The sequence below is a fragment of the Humulus lupulus genome, chromosome 1 (genome assembly GCF_963169125.1).
Source record: "Humulus lupulus chromosome 1, drHumLupu1.1, whole genome shotgun sequence".
Taxonomy (NCBI): Eukaryota; Viridiplantae; Streptophyta; class Magnoliopsida; order Rosales; family Cannabaceae; genus Humulus; species Humulus lupulus.
Window position 1 is genome coordinate 283,401,414 of NC_084793.1, and position 20,606 is coordinate 283,422,019.

At 33.6% G+C, this 20,606-nt stretch overlaps 1 protein-coding gene across 2 annotated transcripts; it reads right to left on the reverse strand.

The window, feature by feature from the left end:
• Positions 1–15,417: 15,417 nt before the first annotated feature.
• Positions 15,418–20,500, reverse strand: LOC133807587 (pentatricopeptide repeat-containing protein At5g67570, chloroplastic). Of its 2 annotated transcripts, none has more exons than XM_062245815.1 (10): positions 20,294–20,500; positions 19,631–20,189; positions 19,336–19,527; positions 18,835–18,916; positions 18,559–18,747; positions 18,360–18,473; positions 18,192–18,285; positions 17,954–18,111; positions 16,800–17,237; positions 15,418–16,512 (listed from the first exon to the last, which is right to left on the reverse strand). In XM_062245815.1, exons 1-10 carry the CDS (start codon positions 20,409–20,411, stop codon positions 15,694–15,696), a joined length of 2,763 nt encoding a protein of 920 aa, XP_062101799.1. In that variant the 5' UTR covers positions 20,412–20,500; the 3' UTR covers positions 15,418–15,693. The 2 variants fall into 2 exon arrangements, with proteins under 2 accessions (XP_062101799.1, XP_062101800.1); XM_062245816.1 differs by having other exon boundaries at positions 20,290–20,428.
• Positions 20,501–20,606: the final 106 nt, after the last annotated feature.

The following is a 20,606-nucleotide window of genomic DNA, read 5'->3' on the forward strand; positions in this document are numbered from 1 at the left end:
GTTTGATTAATACTACGAAACAGTGTTTAAACAAGTATTAACAAATCAGATTTGGTCCAGTTCTATATATCACTATATATAGAGTTCATTCACTAAAGTGTCCTACTACACTAGTGACCCGGATCTAGGTCACTTATATTCATATTACTAGCAAACTGTACTAGCAGTAATTAATCTAAAGATTCCATAACTTTATTTTATTGTGAACTGTTTCAAGTTTATTATCTTAATCTTGATCCTCTCATACCAATATGAGATTAAGACCACATAGATAAACTTTGGAATTTTCTGATAATTACTTATTATGATCAACATAATATCGGACATAGTCTATATATATAATATTCAATTCAATTATTTATTTCATTTAAAATATTTGTCAAGTACAATTTCTTTAAGGGCACTATTACCAACACCAAGGACATCGAGGAACCGAGCAATATGAATGCTCAAAGGTTTTGAGGACCTCTAGGAACCAAGCAAGATGAATGCTCAAAGTTCCGAGGACCTCGAGGAACCGAGCAATATGAATGCCTAAAGGTTTCAAGGACCTATAGAAACCAAGCAAGATGAATGCTCAAGGTTTCGAGGACCTCGAGGAACCGAGCAATATGAATGCTCAAAGGTTTCGAGGACCTCTAGGAACCAAGCAAACTGAATGCTCCAGGTTCTGAGGACGTCTAGGAACCAAGAAAAATGGATGCTCAAAGTTCCAAGGACCTCAAGGAACCAAGAAAAATGGATGCTCAAGGTTCCGAGGACCTTGAGGAACCGAGCAATATGAATGCTCAAAGGTTTCGAGGACCTCTAGGAACCAATAAATATGAATGCTCAAAGGTTCCGAGGACCTCTAGGAACCAAGCAAAATGGATGCTCAAGATTCCGAGGACCTCGAGGAATCGAACAATATGAATGATCAAAGGTTTTGAGGACCTCAAGGAACCGAGCAATATGAATGCTCAAAGGTTTCAAGAACCTCTAGGAACCAAGACAAATGAATGCTCCAGGTTCCGAGGACCTCGAGGAACTGAGCATAATGAATGCTCCAGGTTCCGAGGACCTGAAGGAACCAATCAAGATGAATGCTCTAGGTTCCGAGGACCTCCAGGAACCGAGAAAGGCTATTTCCCCAGGGCAACTTCTTCTTTCAGTCAATCCCAAGCGATCCTAGACATGTGGTAGCTCTTGGGAGTGACATTTTGCCTTAGGTAGGTTCTAGTATGTGAGCACACTTTTAGCAATGGGTTCCCATATCCGACCTACCTCAGATGTGCATATCTGAGGTTTTTTGCCAATGTAGGGGAGCTGACGAGCCAATCTGCCATCTACTGCAGCGATATGTCTGAGATATTGACCAACAAAAATGATTTGGGAAATCTAGTAGCTGGGGTGAATTTTAGTGACACAAATTTCTCTTTCCTTGTGTTCAGCTCTCAATAAAAGCACCAAAATGTTGTCTTGTTTTTTTGTTATCTCGTCTAACACCAAAAGAATAATATTGAGAAAAATTGTGAGAGCTAAATAAAGTATAAGAGATGATTCTAGTGCCCATAAATAATGGATAGAGAGATAATTCTATAGTGGTTCAGTCCAAAAAAGATGACCTACATCCACTTAGTCACTGTCATTGATCTTGCAAGCCATGGATTACATTTGTATATTCCGTCTTTTAGCTATTCGGCTCCATTGAAGATGGATAGCTCTCTGTAAAAAGCTACTGCCCTCCTCTCTTGGTCCTTACTCCTCTTATTTATATTGAAGAGTTAGGGTTATATTTGAGTGTGGACTTAAGTTATTGGGCCTGGCCCAATAATAAGACAAAGTAACAAGTGACTGGCCTTAAGCATGATCTAGGCCGACGGGTAGTGACACTCCAAAAATGGGTACAACAAAATCATTTATTCAAATTAACTAATTATAATTTGAACCTTGATTTAATATCATTTATCTATTTGACACCAATTTGTCATAATTAATAAATTTGCCGAAAATTCACTTTTTTTTCTCTAAATTCCACAACTAGGTAAAATTGTCCAAAATTGACACAAAACAATTTTGACAATCCTAATTGATAATTAAATATATTAATCGAGACTATCTAGATGATTTAATTAAAGGCATTGTGGGGACCATGGACCCATGAATTCTAGCTCCAGTAAGTTATCGTAGAATTATTATCGAATAATTTCACTACCTTATTAATTCATTGTGACTCCACTAAAGACTCGGAATTGCACTCTTGAACTCATAGAGCTCTTTACACTTGAAGTAAATACTTTATTCATTATTACAACCATAATTTGTCATTCAATACTCTATAGATGATCTACAACTAAGGCAGGTACAAATTACTGTTTTACCCTTTATTATATTTTATTCTTAAATACCACTAAGTTCCTTGTAAATGATATTTCAGTGAACTTTAATCACAGAAATGAGTACTCAACCATTTAACTCGTCGAACCAAGCTATAAGGTGATCATCATTTCACTTCTTTCTAGAAGCTATAGATGCTCATTTCTATGATTAACACTCCCACTCAATTATACTACCAAGTCCCCAAGATGTAAGTATGGGCTAGTCCGTAGGGTAAGCTAGTAATGAACAAATCAAAGGACTTGAATAATACAATTAGTTAGAACACTAACCACTCAGAATTGAGATTGAATTGACATATGATCAACTTTATGATATGACTATATTAGATAATAACGTATATTTAATTATCTATATAAAGTCAACATCGGTCCAGTCCGATGTAACAAATACATCCGATCTTACTTTGCTAATGTCTTGGAAATAACATAACGCTACAATGTGTAAGTAGATCATATTATAGATTGGCAAATCAATGTAAATCCTGTGCATTGACTAATCTTAGGACTAACTTATTTTAAACATATAATCATATTGATATTCCACTGTGATTACGTCACTATAAATACGATTATATATATGCTTAGGATTTAATAGAAGTTTATATTAAACAAATAATCATGAAAATAAATTATGTGCGCAAAGTGATTGACCAAGTCAAAAATGATTTATATTTTTTTATTGATAATAAAATGAGATTACAAAGAAATTAAGTTTTAATTAGAGCATAACACCCTAACAAACTCCCACTTGCACTAATTGAAACTAATGCCTTAATTCTACTAATCCCATTTCCTTGATATGCTTATCAAATGTCACTTCTGGCAGTGTCTTTGTAAACAGATCCGCAAGACTGTCTTTAGATGCAATCTTCATAACCTTCACATCTCCCCTAGCCACATATTCTCGAAATATGCGATACTCCCTTTCTATATGCTTACTCCTCTTGTAACTTCGAGGTTCCTTCGAGTTGGCTATCGCTCTTGCGTTGTCACAAAACAACACAAGTAGTTTATCCATATCTGGAATAACACCAAGGTCTGAATAGAACTTCTTTAGCCAGACTATTTCTTTAGCTGCTTCAAATGCAGTTATGTACTCAGCCTCCATGGTAGAATCTAAGATTGCAGACTGCTTTACGCTTCTCCATATCACAGCTCCACCAATAAGAGTAAACACCATTCCAGAAGTAGACTTCTTGTCATCGACATCAGTCTGGAAATCTGAATCGGTGTAGTCTACAGGGTTCAGAACACCACCCTTGTAGACTAACATATAATCCCTAGTCCGTCTTAAATATTTTAGGATATGCTTAAAAGATATCCAACGTTCCAGTCCTGGGTTTGACTGATACCTGCTCGCTACTCCCACTGCATAGCAGATATCTGGTCTAGTACACGACATAGCATACATCAGACTTCCAATTGCAGATGCGTAAGAAAATTTTTTCATTGCATCTTCCTCTTCAAGAGTCTGGGGAGACTTCTTTAAAAGATGAATTCCATGGCGGGACGATAGATGTCCTTTCTTGGAATTTTTCATTGAGAAGTGTTCAAACACTTTATCAATGTAAGATGCTTGAAATAGAGCTAAGAGTTTGTTCTTTCTATCCCTAATGATCTGGATACCTAGAACTTAACTCGCTTCACCCAAATCCTTCAGCTAGAATTGAGTGCTTATTCATCACATTTGATAATTTCTTAACATTTTTTCCAATGAGTAAGATGTCATCTACATAAAGAACCAGGAATACCACTATTTGATTTTCTCTTAGTTGGTAAACACAAGGCTCATCATTATTTTGTTCAAAGCCATAGGTTTTGATTATCTTATCAAACCTAAGATTCCAGGAACGAGAAGCTTGCTTAAGTCCATAAATGGACCTATTCAACTTGCAAACTTTTCCATCTTGTCCAGCTACTTTAAATCTTTCTGGTTAATCCATATAAATGACTTCGTCAAGCTTCCCGTTAAGAAAAGTTGTCTTCAAATCCATTTGCCAGATCTCATAGTCGAGAGCGACTGTTATGGATAGGAGGATGCGAATGGACTTGAGCATGGCTACCGCACTAAAAGTTTCCTCATAGTCCACGCTTTCTCTTTGGGTATAACCCTTTGCCACTAATTGAGCTTTATAAATTTCAATCTTTCCATCAAAACCTCATTTCTTCTTGTAGATCCACTTGCACCCAATGACCCTAAAGTCCCTAGGTGCTTCCACAAGATCCCAAACAGAATTTTAGTACATGGACTCCATTTCCTGTTTCCTGGCTACGAGCCATAGTTCATTTTCAGGGCTAGCCATTGCCTATTTGAAAGACAATGGATCATCGTCACCAGTTTTACCAACAACCCTATTGGTTTCACCATCCAAAGCATAGCGAACTGGGTTCCTAAAAACCATCCCTCTATGACGAGGCTCTGTGACTGTTTGCTTAGGAACAGTGGTACTTTCTTCATTTAAATTGACTTGCATCGGTTGGACATGAAGAGTGGGAATTTCACCATCAGCTTGCATTGACGATGATGGAACATTGGTTGGAGTCAATTCTTAAACCATCTCCTCTAAAACTACTTTGCTGCGTGGTTTGAAGTTTTAGACATAGTCGTTTTTTAGAAAAGTAGCATTCGTAGAAGTAAACACTTTCGTTTCTGAATGACTATAGAAAAGTCCACCCCGAGTTCCTTTAGGATAGCCAAAAAACATGCAAAATTCAGTTTGCAGTTCTAGCTTTCTTTCCTTTTTCCTCAGGATGTGGGCAAGACACCCCCAGTATCTATAATGGTGTAAACTAGGTTCACAACCATTCCAGCATTATAAATGTGTTTTGGGGATTTATTTGGACGACACAACATTTGGAATGTTGTTCACTAGTAACTCTAGGATATAGAGTTATTTTACCATGGTTAAACTAATATTTTGAGCAAAAATTGTGTTTCTCGAGTGATTTACAATTATTTTAAATGTAATTTTTGTTAATTTGCTAATTAGAGCTATTAAATGTTAATGCTTGTAAATTGATGAAAAGAGGCTCATAAATGCTATGTTTGTTTTTGAAGTTGGGCAAGAGATCTAGTGACAACTATAGAGAAGATTTGGAGTTTGAATGGAGAAGTAAATGATCAGATTTCTGCAGCATTTTCACAGAATTTCGATCAGGCAGCATTAAGGATTTTCACATGTATTGGTCTGCCACTTCATAAATTATTGAGGCCTTTGTATTTCATTAATATATATTTTGGGCTGAAGGTTGGGCTTTTATTAATTGGTGATCCAAAAAGCTGGAGAAAGAGACAAGAGAGGGCATGCACGTGAGGGAGGAGCCCTAGCTCATGTGACTCAAGATTATCATCATCTTCCTTTTTGGGAGGAGAGAGGAGACAGAAAAAAATATAGCAGCCAACTGGTGCAAAGAAAAAAAAACCCAATTTAGAAAGAAAAAAGAAGAAGGAGAGAGGATTCTAAGGAGGAAGACAAAAAGAGAAGGGCTATTTAGGGGACACTCCACAATATTCTTGGCTTGCTTTCTTCCCCTCCTCTCTTAGATCTTAATTCTTTCTTGCATTTTATTTTGAGTTATGGATGATTATAATTTGGGTTATTTTGTGTTTGAAGCTATGAACTAAGAACTATGCTATACATCACAACTGGAAATGCTTCACGATCCAGATGCTTTCAAAATATTGTTCCAAGTAATGGTTAAAAACATGAAATGTTTATTCAAAGGACAGTAAAAAATTTTAAGGCCCAATCATTTTAAGGCAAGTCAGATCGTCAAAAAAATTCAATCGTGATGATAAGCATTTTTCATGAACTAATTCTCTTAAAGTTAGGATAATTAAGAAACTTTAATATGCAATTGTGGAACTTTGCTATTGATGCTTAATGCTAATTGAGTTTTATTCATTCAAGTAATTTTCATGCTTAATATTTACTATTGCGTGATCACCTTTAGTAAATGATTGAAATAGTTGAGATTGCTGAAAATGATTATAATTATTGGACAAAAGACTTGAATGGTGCAAGATTAATTTCTTTGATTTTAATTTTGTAAGGGTATAGACATATATCTTTGCCTTGCCTAATCTAATAGAATTGGTGCTTGATAAGAAATTCTTGAAATTAAATTGGCTTAGACATAAGTAATTTAATTAGAGAATTAAACCCATTTGATTTCGATGGAAACTTATGAACTTGATTAAAATTCTTGATTAGTAAACTGTCAGTATGCCACAACATTTTCATAGCATTGTTTCCAGTAATTACATAATAAAGGGAATTAATTATCCTAGCTTACCATTTCATTATCAATTAATTTTCATATTGTATTCCATTAATTTAGATTTTAAATTCAGTTGTTAATTATTTTTAATTGCATTAAAAAAAAACAACTTCCAATTTAATTTGAGTTGGGTTCTTGTATTATAATCATTTTGCTAGATTTTAATTTCACAATTTTAAGCTTAAAAACAATCCTTGTGGATACGATATTGGGTTCTTATCACCTTATTACTTGTTGACAATGTACACTTGCACTTAGTATCTGTTTTACCTCAACATCCCCAGTTTCAATTGCACGTCCTCAGAATGAAGTTGGCAGAGTTGAGTAACTAAGCATGCATCTAACCATTTCCAATAAAGTTATGTTCCGCCGTTCCGCTACACCATTTTGTTTCAGAGTACCTGGGGCAGTAAGTTGAGATAAAATCCCAAGTTTAGTTAAATGATATTGGAACTGCATATCCAAATATTTTCCACCCCTATCATATCGCAAGATCTTTAACGTTTTGTCTAATTGGTTCTGAGCCATTGCTAGGAATTCTTGAAACTTTGAAAATATTTCTGATTTCCTATGCATTAGGTAAAGACATGAGTATTTATAGTAGGACTGATCATTGGTCGGGTTGGCCGGGTTACACGGCATTTTTACCCGTCCAATGTCATAATCGGGTTAGGAAAAGTGAACCCGTAACTTGCCCAAATAAGAAAAAAATTATTTTAACCCGTCCAATAGTTTGGGCGGGTTGGTCGGGTCAACCCGCCCAAATATAAGTGAGAAGATTTTTTTTTTTCCAAATTACATTTTTGTAGTTTTTTTTCCCTTTAAATACTAGTATTAATAGTGTGAAATTTATCTTTTTAAGCTTAAAACAATATTTTGAATTTATAGAAAAAAAACAAAACTTAATTAATTTAATTATGTAGATAATATATTAATATATTTAAATGTATTAAAAAAACAGTGAACTCTTAATTGGACGAGTTGGGTTATGTTGGGCGGGTTGATAATTATTTTCAACCCGCCCAATGTAACAATTAGACGGTTTAAATTTTTGTCGGTTTATTCGGGTTGCGTTTTTTGGTGGTTTTTTTGGGTTGGTTTGGGCGGATTATTCGGGTTGTAAAAATTTTTGCACAGCCCTAATTTATAGTAGTCGTCAATGAAAGTGACGAAATACTCAAAACCACCCCTGACTTTCACATTTAGAGGTCTATAAACATCTGAATGTACTATTCCAAGTGATTCTTTGGACTTATCTCCCTTTGCAGAGAATGGACGCTTGGTCAGTTTGTCTTCCAGACATGATTCACAGACAGGTAATTCTCCTAAGGTGAGTTCCCTCAAAGGCCCGTCATTTGTTAGTCTTTGAATCCTATCATAGCCAATGTGACTTAGTCTCAAATGCCATAAATACTTCATGTTATCGTCATCGGTCTTTTGATGTTTATCGGTTCTAGGTTTAGCTACTTTGAATAATTCATTATTAAACGTGAGGGGATCATCAGGTCACAGAATATAAAGCAAGTTTTCCAAACATGCAATACACAATTGTGATCCATTGAAATAAATAGATATATTCAAACTTGTAAAAGTCATAGCAAATTGTTCTGATTACAACATGGAAACTGAAATTAAATTTCTAATAAAATTTGGAATAAAAAAAACATCATTTAAAATTAAATATTTATTTCCGAACTTCAGGCGAGCTCTTCCTCTAGCTTGGACCGCAATGAACGCTCCGTTCCCATCTCTAACCTTTAAGCCCATTCGTCCACCTCTTCCCGCGATTCAAGAAGCTGTAAAGAATTACAAACATGGTTAGTAGATCCAGAATCGATAATCCAAACAGATTTATCGTTCTCTAAAACACATGTTTCTAAGATAAATGAACTATAATCATTTCATTTGTTTTTCACTGCTAGAAACTTGGGGCAATCCTGTTTCCAATGCCCCTTCTCATTGTAGTGAAAGCATTTACCTTCATCTTTACCTTTCTTGTTCTTCTTTTTCTTCCCTTTAGGCGTCTGTGCATCTGGTTGTGCACTCATCTTTGCAGCCTTTGCAGGCTTGGGGTTGGTGTTATGTCCACCCTTCTTCTTGTTTCTAGCTTCCGAAGATGAAGATAGGTTAGCAGCAGTACCAGTAGTCTTCTTTTCTCCTCCCTTACTCGATCCACCCATGATAGACTCGAAAGTCTCATGCTCGTTCATGAGTTGCGTCAGACCATAATCAAGTTTATTCAACACATAGTTGGCGGTGAACGGTAGGAAATTCAGAGAGAGACTATTGAGGATTAAGCTGACTTGAGTCTCCTCATCTATTGTAGCTCCATGTTGTTCAGCTTCCTGAAAGTAGTTCATCATCTTGATCAGGTGATCATGAACGTGCTGAGACGGTACCATCCGAGCATTGGCATACTTCTTGGTAGACTCAAAACGAGTCTACACAGACTTTGCCCCGAACATGTCTTGGAGCTGATCCATGATTTCGTAGGTCATCTCAACATTCTCCATCTTTGTCTTGAGAGTGTCAACCATACTAGTCAACATGTAGTACCGTGCCTTGTTGTTAGCCGCCTGCCAACACTTGTATTTGTCTCTTATAGACTTGGTAGCTCCTTCAGGTGGAACTTTTGTGGATTCCTCAGTCATAACGAACTTGGAGTTGTCACCAATCAACACAATGTTGATATTTTGCTTCCACTTATGGAAATTTTCTCCAATGAGTTTCTCCATTGATTATTGAGAAAAGATGGGAGTCGACACAAGCATAATTAAATACAAATTATCAATAAAATAGAAATCAATCACTTTTACTCAATAAAACTTCTATTCGCACAAATTTTAAGAAATAGCACAACATATGCCAAATATATGTAAGATATGAGAAAAAAATACAAAAAAAAATCATATTTCTATTTCTTGGGTTTTTAACTAATCTATGTTATCCTTGTCCCGGTTGACGAGAGTAAAAAAATACCACTAGTTAAATAGAGTTGTAAACTCATTTAATAATGGACACCATTATTAACAACCTACTATTCGATCAAAATAAGAAAACAAAATTTCTTATTTTATGAGCTAGACCCACGGTTTCGATAATCATAGATTTAGTCCTAGCAGTCACCGTTGGGGGTAAGTCTATTAGAATTTGACCTATAATTATCTATCTTTCGAAATCTAACATTATCAAAATTACTAATGAACACCTTCCGTAGGGGGACAAATCAAAGCGTCTCGAGACCCCATTAAGATATCGACCTTGTTAAATTAACAGTGGAGATCGAATATAATTCTTAAAACAAACTCATTATATAATTAAGTTAAGTATTTTTATTGTCATTTTGTTTCAAAAATTAATGACTAAGGTTCTTCAAAAATTAATTTGTGAAATAAATTTTAAAACCAAAGTCTCATAATTTTCTATTAATTATAAAGTGTCACATTGAAACAAACTCAATTAAATTAGAATTAATTTGTTGCTAATCAATTATTAGGTTCAACTATCTAGAAAAAATTAAAACCTAAGACAATTAAGTCCAACTCAGGTAAATGGGCCTTAACAATTGAGTTTGCATGGAGGAGGGTTGAGTTCAGTATGTCGTACCCATTACTAAGGCCCCCCTACTTCCACACAAGGCCCAAAATACATGAATTTAAACATTCGTTTTATTAATTGTTATTAATTGATTAGACCCATTATAATCATGCAAAGCAAATGAGCCTTCACAAGTGGAATTACCCCAAGAGAGGAATTTGAACTTTACATTTTTGAATGGACCCAAATAAAACCTATCACTTTATGAAAATTTTATTTGACAACCAAAACCACATATATATATCCAAACATATGGGCTACTATAAACATCTAAGCCCAACTGCAAAAAATCATATATAGTTCACAGATATGTCACATAATTGAATATCTTAATCATGTTACTAAATGAGCAATATCTGTGTGTTTATGCAAAAATATCACAGTTTATCACATTTGCAAAAACACCACAATTAATTAATCTAGAATTTATCTACACAAAATTCATAATTAATTACAATTTTGTAAAATAGTTAAGTCAATTTAAATAAAATCCACCAACAATTAACTAAGTTAATTTTGATTTTATTTATCAACAATTAACTCAATTATGTTATTTTAGGAAATATATTAAATTTAATATCTATGAGATATTTGATTTTATAGAATAATTGCACAAAAAATCTAATAGATATTAATAAAACTAATTTATATTTTTATGAAAAAATAATTAATTTTTTATTATTATGATAACCAAAATATCATAAAAATTTATATTTTCAAATTCAACCAAAATATCTAGATATTACCATAACTTTAAAAATCAATATCTAATTTCAAAATAAAAACAACCAATTTTATCATTATGGTTATAAAAGAAGATATTTTGACAATTTGAATTAATTTAACAAAATAAATTAATAAAAAGATAATAATTAAAATTAACATATTTTTGGAAAAAAATAATTTTTTTTTGTGTGGAAAAAGCTTGTGCCGCCGTACGAGCCCAGGGTCCCCGATGACTTTTTACTGTGTGCCCAGCACACAAACTGCCCAATCAGTCCCCGTTTTTTTTTTAAAATTCTATGTAGTTTTTCTATCCTCAAACCAACAAAAAAAATGCAACAAATACACATAAACACAATATGCTTCATCCTAAAACAAAATCCAATCAATTATGCTAAAAATATCTCAAAATTCATTAAACATATTCATGCATGAAAATATTGATTACCAAGACTCTGAGGTTAGTTGTTAGGAATATATTTTACAGAATCATAAATATTTTCATGTATGTGTCCTATATTAAAAAAATTAACATATAAAACAACCTAGAAACATATTTTTAATGAATTTCATAAAGTAAATCAAATAACAGAGTTTAAGAATCTTAATTTTTTGCAGTGGATATTGAGAATCCTTCATTCACTCTCTCTAACCCTCGTTCCTTTCTATTGCATAATAATAACAAGAGAGTGAACTGGATCTTCAATAACCTAGACTAGGGTGAATATTCTCAACATATGAGATGGGAAAATTATTGAGAAGAAGAGTGTAGTGCTGGGCAGCCACAATAGGTCTCTTTTGAGTCTAGGTTTTTGCTTTTTCACACTTACTTGACAACCCTAGACTTAAGTCCCTATTTATAGCAACATTTTAGGATTAATTTAATTTAATTAAATAATTAAAATAATAGCTTAAATATCCATATATGGCTTAATATTAGATGTTTTGCTAAGCCTTGAGATTTTTCCATTTTTAAATTCAAAGCATAAAAGTCTTTTAAATTTATACTATTATTTTCTATAATTATATAATAAAACAAAATATTTATTAATTAATTAAATAATATATATTATCAACAAATTTTGTTATATACGAAATTTGTTTTACTAAAACTTTATATATATAATTAAAATTATATTTAAACAATAATTAATTAATTAATTAAATCATTTATTCAAATTAACTAATTATAATTTGAACCTTGATTTAATACCATTTATCAATTTGACACAAATTTAATTAATAAATTTGCCCAAAATTCTCTTTTTTTTCTCTAAATTTCACATCTTAGTGAAATTGTTCAAAATTGACACAAAACAATTTTGACAATCCTAATTGATAATTAAATCAATTAATTGAGACTATATAGATAATTTAATCAAAGACATTGTGGGGACCATGACCCATGAATTTAAGCTCCAATAAGTTACCGTAAAATTATTATAGAATAATTTCACTACCTTATTAATTCCTCGTAACTCCATTAAAGACTCGGAATTGCACTCTTGAACTCATAGAACGCTTTACACTTAAAGTAAATATGTTATCCATTGTTACAACCATAATTTGCTATTCAATCCTCTATAAATGATTTATAACTAAGACAGGTACAAATTACAATTTTACTTTTTATTGTATTTTATCCTTAAATACCACTAAATTCCTTGTAAATAGGGGTGTTCATAAAACCGCCCACACTGCACAAACCGCCTACACCACACCCCACCACATTGCAATTTGTGATTTAGAACCCTTCGCGTTGCGGTTTGTATTTTTGCCAAACCGCGCGGTACGATGCGGTTTGCGGTTTTAAATTTTATAAATGTGGTTCAAACCACACCGCACCGCATCATTATATATATTAACTTTTTTATATTATTTTTTAAAATTTTACTACATTTAAAGTTAATGCATAAATATTTATATAGTATAATATAATATACACAATATCTAGAAAAAATATATAATGTTTCATAGGATGCTAACACATATTCTACTTCAATATAAATATATTCCTCCTTAATTAAAATAATAATTAATTTTATATTACATTTTTTATTTGTTATTAGTATGTTATATTTTTATTGTTTTGCTTAAAGTTTATTAGCTTGTTATACATTTAATTATTTTGTTAAACACTGTATGGTTATGAGATTTATTATGAATCTTTCTTAATTATAATATTTAATTGTTAAATTATTTCGCGATATGTATAAACCGCCCACACCGCACCGCACCACACTGCATTTTTGCGGTGCGGTTTATGCAGTTTGAGGTTTATGCGGTGCAGGTTGCGGTTTGAAAAATTGTTCAAAGCGCATATGCGGTGCGGTCCAAAAAATTAGAGAAAAACCGCACCACCCGCACCACGAATACTCCTACTTGTAAATGATATTTCTGTGAACTTTAATCACAGAAATGAGTACTCAATCATTTAACTCGTTGAACCAGGTTATAAGGTGATCATCATTTCACTTCTTGCTAGAAGCTATTGATGTTCATATCTAAGATTAACACTCCCACTCAATTATACTACCAAGTCCCCAAGATGTAAGTATGGGCTAGTCCGTAGGATAAGCTGGTAACGAACAAATCAAATGACTTGAATAATACAATCAATTAGAATACTAACCACTCCGAATTATGATTGAATTGACATATAGTCAACTTTATGATATGACTATATTAGATAATAACGGTACATTTACTTATCTATCTAAAGTCAATATTGGTCTAATCCAATGTAACAAATACATCCGATCTTATCTACTTTGCTAATGTTCTGGCAATAAATAGATCATATTGTAGATTGACAAGTCAGTGTAAATCTTGTCTACTGACTAATCTTAGGACTAACTTATTTTGAACATATAATCATATTTATATTCCACTATGATTACGTCACTATAAATATGATTAGCTAGATGCAATGGATTTAATAAAAGTTTATATTAAACAAATAATCATGAAAATAAAATATGTGAACAAAGGGATTGATCAAGTCAAAAATAATTTCTATTCTTTTATTGATAATAAAATGAGATTACAAATAAATTTAGTTTTAATTAGGGCATAAAACCCCAACAACCGCATCCTTGAAACAACAACCATTCAACTATAGTATCAAGTGAAATAATGTGAAATAATGCTATTTGCCACTGAAAATAGTAGATGACAACAATCTTTTTATTTACATGCAACTGAAATTGATACGCTGAAATGAAAAACTACAATTAAACAACATCAAAAAGCAAAAAAAAAAAAAAAAAGTCAACTAACACAAATGTAATATGCATAAAAACAACATTAAGACAACTAACAAACAACATAACATAAATTTAAAAGCAACAACATGAGAGTCAGAGCTTTATTTGTGAATGGAGAGTTAGAACTTGATCTTGACCGAGAAGTAACCGTTATGAAATGAAGAATATGAGATTAAAAAAAATATATTAATCTCTAAAAAAAAGATGGAGAATATGAATAGAAAAGAATATAGTGAAGATAAATAGAAACTAAAATGAGTATTGTGTATTGGTTAACATGTAAGAAAAAAAAAGACAATGATTAAAATGTGTAAAAACAAGTGGGTAGGGTGTCAAAAACTTATCACTTACCAACTATTGCATATTTATCATCTTTTATTTTTATTAAATTGTGGGGCTATCCTATTTCGGATGCTAGATAAAATGATATAAACATATTTTAGCTATTTGCATTTGTCTTTTGTGTGAGTGATTAGAAGAAGAAAAAAAGTGAGTCATTGGGAAAGGAAAAAAAATTATGAAAATGTGAGTTGAGAAATAAGTACACAGTGTTAGAAATGAGAAATAAATAAAAAAAAATCAAAAGGCTTAATAATGATGTTGACGTAAGCGAAGAGACTCGGGAGTGTACAAATAATATTTGTGGAATATTTAAACTTATATAAATGTGTACAAATTATTTGAGAATAGTAAAACAATTGAGAATACCGCCAATTTGTATTTTTGTAAGAATAGTGCTAATTTTAGCACTTTGTGGAAAATTCTCAATTTTTTATTTACATAATTTTTTTCATGTATATAACATAAATATAATCAAATTATATATATTTTTAAGCATAAGTTTATGTCATATAAAATTATAAATTATATACTAAATAGCAAACACACGTAAATTATTTAATTAAAAATGTATTAATTATCTTATTGAACTTTATATTCTACCTGTTACCAATCATACAAATCACATTATAGTGATTTTGTAACTTTTGTATTGTTTGGTTATGAGTATTAGATTAGAAAAAAAATTAATTTTTACTCCATCCCTTGGTAATATTTTAGAGTAATATAATATCATTTCAATAGAATAATTTTTCTATTATTTTACTAGAATTTCTATTCTATTTAAAAATATGAAAAAAAAATACTATTCCAAAATGCAAGATTAAAAAAAATTTAATAATCTTTTCATCATTTTTTTTATCCATATTAATTTTTATTCCTATTCCTCCACACCAACTAATTGTCACTTATATTTAACATTCTTCTCCAATGAGTATACTAGATTACTATAGAAACATTCTCTGATGCATACATATATATATATATATACATATATATATATACATATATATATATACATATATATATATATATATACAATCACACATCAGCAACAAGGGAAAGAAGAAAAAAGACCAAAAAAAAAAAAACGGACACCAAAAAACTACTCATTTCTGGCCAAGTCGAGTTGAGAACAAGACTCCATCCTTTCTCCTGCTTTCCTTCCAAGCCTCAAGAACTTCATATGAAGAGGGCAAATTAGATTTATCCGAATGATGAACCCCATTTAACAGTTTTTCAAGTTCAGTCTCATCCACATCCACCAAGCTTTCAATTACACCAATTGTTGAGGAACTACCATGTAAAGGATCACTAGAGTCATCAATTGACGCTTCATCCGTAGTTATGCCTGTTGTGCTGGTTGGAAGGTTGCTTTCCCCATAATTATCAAGATCAAACTCCATGCCAGTGAAATCTATGCTGGAGCTAGGTTCAACAACAGATGACACTTTGAATGAGACATCACTTCTGTTAAGAGGAAGATCATCATCCGAGTCGGAATCAGAGTTGGAGTCTTCACCAAAGATCAATCCTACATTATCATCCAATGATGATTTACCTACGTTTTCACTGCCATATGCAATGGAACTAGAAAACATTCCTGACATGCCAGATTCACAGAGATGGTGCAATGCTCTCGATAAGTTCACGACTGTGGGTTCTGATTTTATATTACCGTTATCCAAAGAATCTAGCAGTTTCTCTAAGTTATTCCGACTGATTTTGTCTTTGTATTTCTCAAAAAGTTCTTTCCATTGCTCTTCACTGATTGTAAACGGGGCTAGAGCCATTGCACTTACCAGGGTGACAGCTCTCATATAGTCTTCTTGAGCTACATTTTGGAGCACCATTTCGGTGAAGTACAAAGGATTAGGAATATCTTCAGCTTCTAAGATAGCATTGAATGCATTCTCCAGCAAATGCCACTGTATTAAGAACAAAAATTAGCTGAATTCCCATAACTAAGCTCAATCAGTAACTAGCATTACAAACGACAGTGAAAACTATAATGTAAAATTTTGCCGTTACAGCAATGTAATATCCATGTTTCACCGTGAAATTGAGTTATATTGCGAGTCCCATTTTTATTGGCAATAAGATCCTGGCATGAAGTATTTGTTTAAACATAAACATTGTAAAATATATTTGGAATTTGCTTTAGATATTAGATTGCATAAATATATTATCACTTTTATTAAGACAAAGGAATTACCTTCCCATTTCTGGATGCTTTCAGAAGTAGTGATGCATGTTTAGTTTGATCTAGCTGGTATCCAGAGATAACCATCTCCTTGAACACAAACTCAAAGTATTCCCATTGGAGAGCGCTAGCAGATGCCTCAAGCATTGAGCTGTACGTGTACTTATCTGGGACGAGGAGCGTCTTAGGACCATCCAAAGATGGATAAGAATCAGGATTAGCATTCTTTATCTCTTCAAACAACTCTTTAGCTTTAGAGAACATATCGTTACAGCCATAAACTTTCAACATGATATTTATGGCCCCAATGTTAGGGGAGCAGTGATTTTTCATATTTTCAAAAATAGATATGCAGTCATCAATATGTCCACTTCGCATAGAAGACATTATCATGCCGGTGAAGGTGACTGCCAAAGGTCTAGCATTAGACAATTTCTTCATCTTCTCAACCTGCGCAGTTATGTTGCAAGAAAAATAAAGTTTCTGGGCCAACCAAAATACAAATACAAATAAGCCTCAAAGGTGAGAAATCAAGAAAAAGAACATTCTAACTTCCAGGATCTGGTGTAAGCAAGAAACAAGGTGACTGCAAAATTCAGAAAATAAGGGCATTCTTAACATTTTACTATAATCATAAAAAAATCAATGAGGGGTAGGTCACATCAGATGGTCAAGTCCATTAAGTTTGTGATTTGCTCATGGGAGATGGGACGTGCTTAGCATTAGCAAAATGCTAAAGTTTCTAATCTCCCGAAGATTTTCAGGGTTCAGCGGGGCGGTAGGACCACTGGACCAGCCATATTTAAACAATAAACATCACTAAGTACCCTAAATAATGGTTTCATATTAGTTTTTCGAATGTTTAGGTCTTAAAGAAAATACTTTTTAACAAGTCTTTGCATGTTATAGAAGTAGAAACAACTGCTTAAATCACAAAATGATAAGTAATAAAAAGCTAGTCCACTGCTTCAAGGTTGAACTTGAGGACCAAAACAAATCCTCTGTTCTAGGTTTTTCATTTACTAGTAAGCATCTCCAGTATAAATATTTGGTAGTATCAATTATATGAGCAGCATCCACAGGCATCACACAACTCAAAGTTGCACGATAAATTATACTGAAAGCCTGCCACAATGGATCCAGAATTCACAAACAAACAAATTTACCTCTAACATTGCATCTTCCCACCTTCCTATGCTACAGAGGCAGCAAGCTAACTCATAATATACACTGCTTGCTCCAACCACGCCCCTTTGTTCCATATCCCTGACAGCTTCAACAGCTTCATTCACTTTCCCTTCACACCACAAAGCTCTAACAAGAACTGAAGAGACATGCATACAAATATGTATTATTCACTAAACATGCTTGAACAATTCCAGGAAAGGTACTAACAAAACTTACCTTTATACGTTAGAGCTTTTGGAGCCTCCCCACTTTTTCTCATTTTTCTAAAGTATCCGTGGACGAGGTCATACTTTCCAGATTGTAGCATTACCTTTCCAACAATAACAGTCAGCTTAAGACTCATGCATATATAACTAACAAATGAACAAATCATGCGATAGCTACCTCCATAGCAAGTCCATAAGTAGCTCCATTAGGTTTCAGACCACTCTTTCTTATCTCACTGAAAACCCAAGACACTGCCTTCCACTGCTGGGATGGCACACAAGCATTCAGTACCTGGTAAACAATTAGGAAATTTAAATGCCAACAAAATGTAGAGTAATCTATACCAGGCAATGTATAAATAAAAAGGCTGCCTTACAGCATTATATACAACAACATCAGGTTCAAGAACAGGATCCCAGTTCTTGAAGTGTATATTTTTAATTTTAGAAGGCTTCTTTCCCATACATTCCATAATGTTCAGCAATTCTTTCAGGTGACCAGCTTGACCAAGTGTGACAGCAATGCTATGATATGCAGCCATGTCAGGATATATATGACGATTTCCCTGGATGATCTAGTGTTAGAGAGTCCAACATTATCATATACAGAGTGGAATCTGAATTAAAAATTTCCAAAAGTTCTTGATCATTACACGCATCAGATTGAAAACATTAAGAACATGATCTGGCTTCCTTGCTTTCCCTAGAATTGCCATGAGTTTTGTGTAAACAAACCTACAAGATATATCAATATTTTAGCTTAACTTATTGGAAGTAAGAGTAAAAATTATAATAATATAGAGCCAGTAAATCTCATCTAAAGCAGTTCATCAGCCAGAAAAATTGCATATACTGACAACCAAGACTACCCCCATCATCATCAAGTCCTATCAAGAACTAACTTTATGTACCAAATTAATTTTTCAACTCACTATGAAGTACGAACAACTTCATGAGTTATGCAGTGGAACTGACAATGAGAAACCTTGTTTTTGTATCAAATCGTTTTAGACGAATATTTTACTGCGGCATTATGATCCAAGCTTCTGAACCTATAACTCTTCTAGAACAAAGTGACCATCTCACAATAAAATAACTCATAAGAACAAGCACAAACAACAATACAAAATCTTCATATGAGCAATCAAAATTACCTGCTTTTATTTCGTCCCCTTTCCTTATCTTCATATACCCACTCCACTACAGCCATTGCTGTCTGTGAACATCTCTTCGCACCAAGCCCTTCAATAATCCTAAGCAACTGGCCCTCAGTGAACGCCAGTCCCGACTGCTTCATAATCCTCGAAAGCTTCCAGTCCTTAATGGCAAGCTTAGTAGAACTGAGCCTGAATCAAAACAGAACTCACCATTAATCATCCTCGAGATATTAAAAAAACGAAATTTCCAAAACCCAATTAGCGTTGAAAAACAAAAAACTCCAATACAAACCTATCGACGAGAAACTGAATCACCTCAACCTCTCCTCGTCTCCGCTTCAATGGGTCCCAAACCTTTTTCTCGCCATTCAAAATCTCCTCACTAATCTCTAAGTCATCTTCCAGAACCCACCGCAACTCGTCGCGCTTCCGGGCCTCAAACACTTGGCCTAACTCCCTCAGCTCCTCTCTTCTCAGCTTCTCTCCATCGTACTCGGTGGTCGCTCCGGCCAGCTCCCTTAACCTGAGACTGTCCAGCCTCTCCCAAGGATTTCCAACCGTCTGAACACCCGTCTTCGAATTCACCGCTTTAGTAAAGTCCTTATACTCGCGTTTTAGCGTCTTGAAGTGGGATTCTTCGGAGACATGAGGTGGAGGCGGCGGGCCTCGGTCGGTTTGGGTGTTGAGTTTGCGATTGTGCTTTTGGATTTCTTTCTTGCGGAGGGTGTGGATGATCTTGGGAGTAGGGTCGACGCCCTTCTCGACGAGCTTCCGTTTGATTTTATTGGTATCTGGTTCGAACTTGCGGAGAGGGATTCGAGGAGCTCCTGACAGCGCTTCCATGGCTGAGTCTGAAACAGAGGAGTAGGATTACGTTAGGTTGTTGAGTTGAGGGGTTTAACTTTAGTACCAAAACCCCATGAAAATTGAAAACATGGGATGGGATGGTACCCACAAAAATCTTGTCTTTCAAAATTCAAATAAACCGAATGCTCTCTTCTTCTTCTTCTTGGTGTCACATAAGAATTAAGAACCACCACATCTGTAAGCTGTAACTGTGTTAATTTATACATTGATTGTTATTATACCCACATCCTCTAGCAATCCCCACGACGGCTTGCAACACTCGCTGAACAATAGTCAAACAAGAGGAAGTGGTGCAAAAATCTTGGCTTTTTCTTCCCTGCACATAAGTAGTTTGGTATATTTTTTAATAGTGTAGTAAGAAAAAAAAAATTATTATTTTTATTTAACTATATGATTTATTA